The 9,189-nt window shown below is 58.9% G+C and overlaps 1 protein-coding gene and 1 non-coding gene across 2 annotated transcripts in view; one reads left to right on the plus strand and one right to left on the minus strand.

Annotated features, from left to right (window-relative positions):
• The window catches only part of FIBCD1 (fibrinogen C domain containing 1), a 34,312-nt gene that overhangs the window by 14,933 nt on the left and 10,190 nt on the right, over window positions 1-9,189 (plus strand). Inside the window, exons 7-8 of the mRNA XM_010856946.1 lie at window positions 215-374; window positions 786-922. Of these exons, the coding sequence (XP_010855248.1) occupies window positions 215-374; window positions 786-922 (297 nt within the window). The remainder of the gene's footprint in view (window positions 1-214; window positions 375-785; window positions 923-9,189) is intronic.
• Window positions 7,973-8,045, minus strand: TRNAG-CCC. The gene has a single exon. It is a non-coding gene; the product is annotated as a tRNA-Gly (tRNA).

A 9,189-nucleotide genomic window follows, 5' to 3' on the forward strand; every position in this document is an offset into this window, starting at 1 on the left:
CACTCATCCAGCGATCCACCCATCAGGAGTTCCACCCACCCAGTGCTCCACCCACCAGGAGCTCCACCCACCCAATGCTCAACCCACCAGGAGCTCCACCCACCCAATGCTCAACCCACCAGGAGCTCCACCCACCCAGTGCCCCACCCACCCGGAATTCCACCCACCCGGAACTCCACCCACCCAGAGCTCCACCCACCTCTGTGCCCCACAGCTTCTCTCTGAGAGCCAAGGCCACATGGCTCACCTGGTGAACTCGGTCAGCGATGTCCTGGACGCCCTGCAGAGGGACCGGGGGCTGGCCCGACCCCACGTCAAGGCTGACCTTCAGAGGGCACCTGCCAGGGGATCACGGCCCCGCGGCTGCGCCAACGGTGAGTGAGGTGGGGACTGCCTTCCTTGCATGACCTGGGTGCCCAGGTTCATTCCCACAACGTCCCCCACCTGCCCCACTGACAAGGCTACACTGCTTCTGTGTGCCGAGGACTTCCTGCTGCCGGGCAGCCCTGAGCACCCTACCTATACCCTCCTGTTGAGCCCTCTCCCTGCCCGATGAGGTGGAGCTCACTGCACCCATTTTCCAGATGAGGAAATTGAGGCTCAGAGAGGGTGCTCACTCACCACATCCACCAAGGGAGAGGCAGAGCCACAGTCTGCCCCCAAGGCCAGTGCTCTGGAGCCCACCTGACACTGCTGGACAGACAAGTCAGAGACCCAGGGACACAGGAGACAGGGGAGGAACGTGGGTGCGGGGCCCAGTGCCCTGACGGCCTTCCCTGTCTCAGGCTCTCGGCCACGTGACTGTCTGGACGTCCTCCTGAGCGGACAGCAGGAGGACGGCGTTTACTCCGTCTTCCCCACACACGACCCCGCCGGCTTCCAGGTCTACTGCGACATGCGCACAGATGGAGGCGGCTGGACAGTGAGTCTCCCCGAGTGTGCGGCCGGCTGGGCCAGGCCCCGCCTCCTCTGGGCCCTGCAGATGGTCGGGGCAGATGCTGGGGTGACCCAGGAGGCTGTGCACGTGAGCCGGGGTGCTCTGCCTGGCCCTGCCCAGAGGCTCACCAGCCATCACAAACCTGCCCGTAATCTCACCAAAGCCTCCACAGGGCAAGTGGGGGGCATGTGCTGACACGTGGGGGCCACTTGGGAGCAGGTGTCAGATCCCCATGTCTGAGTGGAGCCGCCTTCCACTCCCTGAGCCTGCAGCCCCCGCCCCCACCCTGGACAGTGGTTCTGGAGGGGTGGGGGTTGCTGAGATTGGGTCCTGGAACTAACGGCTGCTAATGTGAGGGCGGAGGTTTTCAGTTACTCAGTAGACGGTGCGTGTGCAGGAGACACAAGGAGCAGCACAGTTGCTGTGAGCAGAGAGCCCACCCCCACCAGGGTCTCCTGGCGAGGGGCTGTCGCCATCTCCTTGCATCTCCTGATTCCTGCCCTGATGGGAATTGGGAGCAATGGAAAGGGAAGGGTGAGAGCCACAGGTGGCCCGAGACCTCCCCGGGGCCAAGAGAAGGAGGAGGTGGCGTGGCGGGGCAGAGGCCCTGGTTTGAAGACCTGGAGGTCTCCTGATCGGACAGCGGAGAAGCCCCTTCTACAGCAGGGTCGACACACAGGTCTCCCCTGGTCTGCGCCGCAAGTCCTCAACTCTGGCTTTGCAGGGGGAATGTAGCCACAAAACTAAAACACCTGGGGGTGCGTGCTGGCATACAAGGGTGAGGGCAGGGGGGTTGGCCAAATGGAGCAGGAGGCGAGACGGGGAGGCCCGAGTGAGGCAGGTGGGCAGGGCCCAAGCGGATGCTCTCGGAGGGCAGAGCTGCCATCAGGAGCTGGTGTGAGAGCCGCTGAGAGCCCCCCGAGGACCCCAAGACAAACATTCTTCTAAATATCCCTACAAGCTCCAGAGAGAGGAGCGTTTAAATGCACTGGACTCACATCTGAGCCTAAAAGCACTTTTGTTTTCCTATCTCAGAGCATCTGAGTTATGGCCTCCACCTCTGGGACCCCCTCGGCGGGCAGAACAGCTCTGATACACCAGCCAGAGCCCAGAAATCAGAGTTAAGGGTTAGGACAGGCTTAATGAAAGACCAGGATGCCGGCCCAGACCATGCATCTTCCACTCGGGTGGAGTGGAAGCCAGTCTCCTGGGAAGTCAATCAGGGTTGGGGTTGGGAGGCGAGTAATTTCTTGGGCCTGGGCTTCGGGGGCGATTAGAGGGGAGTCGATGAGGTGCACAGGTCTGCCCAGCCCTCCCACCCAGACATCTGGATCAGCCAGCCTGGAAGAAAGGCCATTCTCAGCAGAGAAGGGCTAGCGAGGCCCACAGACGTTAATATCCATTTGGGCTTCCGTCAAAAGCAATCTTTTCCCGGATACCTCTGGGCGTCTGTCAGGATCACCTCTCTGCCGCACGGAATCTCTCGGAAACTCAATTGCTGTTTGGGAGGGAGCTGGCTGCTGCTTTGCTGGACCCGAATACCATCCATCCTCATTTAGGCTCCATGTCCAAACTGCCGGGCCTCAAGTGCCAACACTCGGGGACAGGGTGCCTGGGGCCAGACACACCAACCAGAACCTGCTTCTCAGAGAGCCGGAGCTGCAAGAGGTTGGCAGGCAGCATCCCTGTTTGCCTAGGGGCACTTTACACTTTATATACTGTGGCCCTGCTGGCACTTTTCCAGCCCTCCTCCAACCCCTGGAGACCCACAGGGCAGCCTCAGAGAGGGCAAGAGGTTTGTTCAAGGTCATCCAGGTGGTGCTAGTGGTAAAGAATCTGCCTGCCAATGTAGGAGACATAAGAGATGCAGGTTCATCAATTCCTGGGTCGGGAAGATCCCCTGGAGGAGGGCATGGCAACCCACTCCAACATTTCTGCCTGGAGAATCCCACAGACAGAGGAGCCTGGCTGGCCACAGTCCACAGTGTCGCAAAGAGTCAGGCACAACTGAAGTGACTCAGCATGCACGCACCTGGCAAATAAGCAGCCCAGCCTCATGCAAGTTCGTGGAACCAACTGTCAACGGTGTCACTTGTCACTTTATGGCTCAACTATGGGGTGCCAACCACGGGCCAGAGGATTCCGCAGCAAGGTGCCAGCCTTGCAGGGAGCTAGACAAGTCAGCCAACCTGTATGGAGGCTGCAGGGCTAGGGGTCCAGGGAGACCCCAGAGGAGAGCCCCCTTACCCTGCCTGGGGCGGCCAGAGAGGCTCCTGGACTGGGAGGTTGGGGCACAGGGAGATGAGGTGAGAACAATGTCCAGGCAAAGGGAACACGTGCGGAGGTGGCACGGAGTGGGGCAGGGCTTGTTCTGGGACCATGGTGGCTCCGTTCTGCTGGCGTAGCCCTCGGGGGGCCGGGCACGGGTTGGGAAGCAGGCACGGCCTGGTTAGCATGGTTTTGCAGATGCTATAGGAGTCTGGCTTTCTCCCTGGGGGCACGGTGGGCTCTTGGGAGGGAGTGACCCAGAGATGTGGAGCCAAGGTGGAGAGTGTGCGAGCAGCTTAGGAGCTGGGGTTGCAGGGGCCTTGAACCCTTGCAAAGGGCGTGGGAGTCGCCATGTGGGAATGAGGTCGAGGGACAGGGGGACACAGGCCTCAAGGTGGCCTCTCTGCTCACTGGCCCTGGAGGAGCCCCAGCCCCTCTACACACTCATCATTGACCAGTGACCCAGGCCACACGGGGTCAAGCTGATCAGCCAGGCCACTGCTGACCCTGCCCCGTGCACCCCACCGACACCCGCCCCGCAAAAGGAGGAGGAAGGCAGGATGCACAGTCTGCCCCTGCTCACCTGTAACCCTGGGCAAGGGGCCCAGCTTGGTCGCTGGGTCATTTGAGAGTCCTCCCGGGTCCCCCACTCATGCTCCCTTTCTGCACCTGTCACGGGTTGTCCGTCTGTGTCCCCACCAGGCTAGAGCTCTGCAGGGGGCAGCTGGTCACCTGGTGGCCCCTGTAGCTCAGGCGTCCACATGGTGCTTCCATACCATCTGTGCTCCTAAATACTTGCCGGATGGGTAACCATTGGCATCTTCTGGCAGCATAACTTCCCCTCTTGGAACCTCACTTTTCTCATCTGTTAAATGGGAATAAAGTAGTGCTCTTCATGGTGGGGGGCCATCAGAATCCCCCACAGGCTGCTCACTTGTGGGGCAGGGGCAGAGGAAGAGGGAGGGGCACCAAGGGTCCTTGCTGAGCCTAGGGATTCCCTGAGAACAGAAGAACTGGCTCTACCCTGTAGGATCTTATAGTCAAAGTGTCTTTCATTATTTTTTACCATTTTGGCTGCACCCCACAGCACGTGGGATCTTAGTTGCCTGACCAGGGATCGAACCCACGCCCCCTACATTGGAAGGCAGAGTCGTCACTGCTGTACCACTGGGGGAATCCCAAGCGGTGTTTTTAAAGAGGAGGAAGATGTGTTAAAAACAGAAGCCAAATTTCCTCATTTGGAAGGGCGATTCGTGGGATGAAGCAGCCGTTTCCAGCTCATCCCCGGGGCCCTGAGAGACTGGAAAGGTCACATTCCCTCTGGGGCGTCCCCTTCCTCATCTGGCCAGTGGGGTGGCCCTTGTGTTTTACGTGGCCACCTTTCAGGGCTGGGGAACAGGGTGACCAGGCCCAGGGCCCGGTTCGGGTTTTGTGGTTGGAGGGAGGGTCCAGCCAGCGTCTGCAGGCTGGATCCCCCACTGTCCTGCCCTTCGGCCCCGGGGACACAGCCTTGTCCCCACCAGGGTTGCTTCAGCAGAGCTGCCAGCCGGCGTGATTGCCAAGCCCTCATCTTTGCATAATCACCAGTCGAGGTCAAGAAATCAGGTCCAGTTCAGCGTCTCCTACCGCGGGGACCTGCAACAGGACTGACTCTGCTCTGCGCCCCCCGCTCAGATCCACGGTGCCGCCAGCTTTCCCCTGGCCCCACCAGCCGAGTGCCCGAGCCTGCGTTCTCTGCCAGGCATTTTTACTGCCGTGCAGGGTCAGCTGGCTCAGACGGGCCTCTAATTGGCTCCACTGCGAGAGCAAACCTCCCCTCCTACCGTGTCCATTCCCTCCCTACCTGTGCTCCCCAGGCTGAGGAAAATCCTTCTCTTACTGGGAAGACATCAAAGGAGCTGAACCCCTGAACAGAGCCCAGCCCAGCAGGGGATCAGGCTCAGGAGAGATGAAAGCTCCCAGCCTCAGCCAGGATGCCAGGATGCAGGTGATGGGGGGGTGTTGCTGTGGGACACACTAGGGGCGCTGCCTAGCAGGACCTGGGGGTCCGCCAGGGTGCGGTCTCCTCCCTGTGTCCCAGGGGCTGCGGAGGCAGGAGGAGCCCTGCCGTGACGTCAGTGGCTGTCGCCCAGCTCCCCAGTGTTCCGGGGGAGTCCTCCAAGCGCACGCTAGTAATGACCACGTCCACTGCTGACGGCACCCCTCTGGTCCATGAGTGATCCGCTGGGAGCGTTTAGGATTTTTCAAACTTTGAACGTAGACGAGGTGGGGGGGTACACGTGGAGCTCAGCCCGGCGCCTCAGCATCTGATAAACGGCAGCTCTGAGCGCTGTTTGCCTGGAGCCGACAGCCACCACCTGCCAAGCCTGGGAAACATGGCGGGGCGCCAGGCCCAGGGGTACCATTTGCAGTCACAGACAAGGAGTGGGCCCACTTCCTTCTGGGTTTTGGTGGCTGGTTCTGAAGAAGAGGGAGGTTAGACATACCGTGCCTCTCCCCGACCCCACCGGGCTCACACCTACCTTTTCCTGCATGGCATCTTCACTGTGACCCTGCAAGGCTGACAAAGGGGTTGCTGATGGGGCCTTTGAAAATATATATATTTATTTATTTGTCTGCCCAGGTCTTAGTTGTGGCCTGCGGGATCTTGAGTCGTGCCGTGAGGGATCTAGTTCCCTAACCAGGGATCAAACCCAGGCCCCTGCGTGGGGAGCTCGGGGTCTTAGCCACTGGACCCCCAGGGAAGTCCCTGTTGGAACCTTCTTTTTTTTTTTTTTTACAGAGAGGGGAACTAAGGCTCAGAAAGGGTCCTGTGACTTGTCTGAGGTCACACAACCCATGAGAGGCACAGCCAGGATTTGAACTCAGTTCAGCCTTATTCCAGCAATAGTGCTCTTGCTAGCAAGCCCAGGCTCTGGGAGCTGCTGCCCAGAGGTGTCCAGAAAGGACTGGAGGAGCAGCTGCCTCCTGGGAAAGCCGGCAGAGCATCCCCAGGGGCCTGCTTTGAAGGGCTGCGTTTGTTCCACGTCTAAGTTCTTTGTTCTTTAGAGACAAGAATCCGCCTCTGCCATCGCCTGCCACCCCTCCTCCCGGCACCGCCTGCTCAGGAGGCCTGGGAAGGCTGGTGGAGCACAACCAACACAGTTCTGCCTGTAATTGGTTTCCGCAGCAACTTCATCAGAGTTGAGGAAAAATCTCAGATGCTGCCTCCTGGGGACCCTTCAATGGCGGCAGAGACCGCCCCCCCCCACCACCTCATAGTGTTTGGACCCACCCTGTGCCTGTCTCTTGCGCCTCAGCTCCTCTGACCACCTGCCAAGACCCTGCTCAATCTGCAGTTCACCCAAACGTCTCCTCCTCCGAGAAGCCCTCTAGGACCCCACCCTCCCAACCATCCCAACAGGTGGCTCATCCTCCTCTGAGCTCCGGACAAATGTAACAAGTGTGACCCTTATGGACTCTTATCAACCAGCCCATTTAACCACGTCACCCGTATGCTGCTGAGTTGGAGCTGTTACAATTCCCGTTTTACAGATGAGAAAACTGAGGCACGAAGATCAGAAGAACACCTCAGATTGGGAGCTGCTCTGCCCTGAGGCTGCTGGTTTGTGCATCCCTCTCTTCTGGGGCTGTGAGCTCTCTGAGAGTCAGAGTCCCTCCACCAGTCCAGGCACACCACACGGGGTCTGCAGCAGCAACCCTATCATTTTGCGGAAGAGAGAAACCAAGACTCAGATGGTCGCATGGCCCTCGGCTGGAGCCTGGCTAGAACTTGGATCTCCTGGGTGCCAGCCCAGTGCGTTTCCTGGGACCCGCTCAGCTCAGCTATGATGAGGAGGGATGGGGGGCTCACAGGCCTGGGGGGCAACGTCCACCCCCTTAGCCATGGGGCCCCCCTGGGCCACCCTCAGCTTTGTGTACTGTCAGTCTCCCTACTTCAGGTTTCAGTGGGCCCCTGCCCTGAAGCACTCCTACTCCGCAGAGGTGGCCCCACCTCTCCAAACCTTAGTCTTCTCATCTGTCAAATGGGAGCATGAACCCCTCCCTCCTGGGCTGTGGTGGGGAGGACTGAGATCATCCTTGAAGGCACTGGGGTGACCAAAGAGCCAGACCCTGACTCTCAGGAGGTCTCCGCACTCTGGGCGGCGTGGCTAACGAGATCAGCCGGGGCCTATCGGAGGAAGAGGCCCAGAGGACACTGAACCTGTGGAGCGCGAGACAGGCCCCAGGAGCCTGTCTGACAAACAGGGGACAGTCGGCCGCTCTGCTCCTCCCCCCACCCCCTCCTGCCGCCCAAATGCAGCGGCTCCTTCCTTTGAAACCTCCGGGCACCATCTGCAGGACCATGTGGGCCCAGCGCTCCCTTGGCAGAGCCTCCCTGAGCGGCACTTGGAAGATGCCGGGCGGCAGGCGGCTGGCTTCTGAGAATCCGTACCAGAAAAACGCGCCCGTCTGTCTTCCCACTCGTGGCATCTGCCCAAGAGGCCGCAGAAGCGTTTCTCCATCAATCACTTTGCAGCCAGAACCCGAGGGAGAGGCCCCAAGAGTTGGGCCAGTGGATATTTTAGCCCTAAAATTAATCGTTTGTTTCCCCACTTTTCCCCCACCTTTTGTGCCTAAATGGAGACTCCTGTTCCATGGCTGGGACAGAGGAGGGGGAGGTGGACGCCTCAATCCTTTACCTGCCTCTCCCCTTTTTTTCATTTAGCTGTACCAGGTCTTACTTGAAGCACGTGGGACCTTTTAGTTGTAGCATGGGGGATTTAGTTCCCTGACCAGGAATCGAACCCGGGCCCGCAGCATTGGGAATGCCGAGTCTTAGCCACTGGACCACCAGGGAAGTTCCAAGAGGTCTTTTTATTTTTTTTCCCCCTGCTACACTGAGCAGCCTGTGGGAATCTTAGTTCCCCGACCAGGGATTGAACCCAGGCCTTTGGCAGTGAAAGCGTGGAGTCTTAACCACTAGACCACCAGGGAAGTCCCTTGTTTCTTCTTTGTATCTTCTTGTCTGGCTGATCCTTGCTCTGTAATTGAAGGCCTTCTAGTGGGTGACATCTGGCCCTCCAGGGTCCCCAAAGCCCAGCTGGTTTCCAAAAATCTGAAGCCACAACTGCAGTTCATCCTGAACCTCGAGTTAGAGAAAACACTCCTGGGAGCCTGGGAGGACCTGCGGATGACCTGTGGCCTGTGCCGACCTGGAACGCATGGCATGCCGTGGTCAGCTCAAGGGCAAGACCAGGGCTTCCGAGTCTGAGATCCCAGCCATTGCCCAGCATGCTCGGTCACCCAGAGTTGGAGCTATGGGATCAAGACATAGGCATGGCAAAGGCCGACAACTTCAAACTGCAGGTCGTGATCCATTGGCTGGTGGAAAAATCAATTTAATGGGTTGTGAGCAACATGGGTTTTTTGTTTTTTTGTTTTTTGTTTTTTTTTTTAATGAAATGGAGTGGAATAGAACAGAAGAACAGGGTGGAAAATATTAACACCCCTCCATCTGAAGGACAAGTATCGTTTCGGGAAGCTTTTGTTTCAGATACAAAGAGCTGTGAGTATGTGTGTCAGGATGTCAACTACATTTCCCTGGGTCACGGTCCAAGAGTCTAAAAGCCACTTCTTTGGAACTGCGCCACAGCTGTGTCTCGGCCCTGGAAGGGGTCGGTCATGGTTTGTTACCACTCGGAAGAGCGCCCGTGTTGGCAAACGATGCTCTGACCTCTGAGCTGCGGCGGACTGTCAAGACATCTGCTGCTGTCAGTGACGGCAGGTGCTTCCCAGGTGGAGGAGAGCAGCCGGGAGGCCCCGTGGTCTGGAACGTGTGCTCACCACCTCTGATCATTCCCAGACCGAGCCCCAGCCGGGGCCATGCCTGCCACCGGCACCCAACCTGGAAAGGGAGCGGGAAAGCCGGGCTGAAGATGGGAGGATGCTGAGAGATCAGCTCTTGGCCTGAGAGGCCTCGCAAGGAGACAAGGGGGCAGGTT

This window comes from Bison bison, unplaced genomic scaffold (assembly GCF_000754665.1).
Source record: "Bison bison bison isolate TAMUID 2011002044 unplaced genomic scaffold, Bison_UMD1.0 scf7180017864375, whole genome shotgun sequence".
NCBI lineage: Eukaryota > Metazoa > Chordata > Mammalia > Artiodactyla > Bovidae > Bison > Bison bison.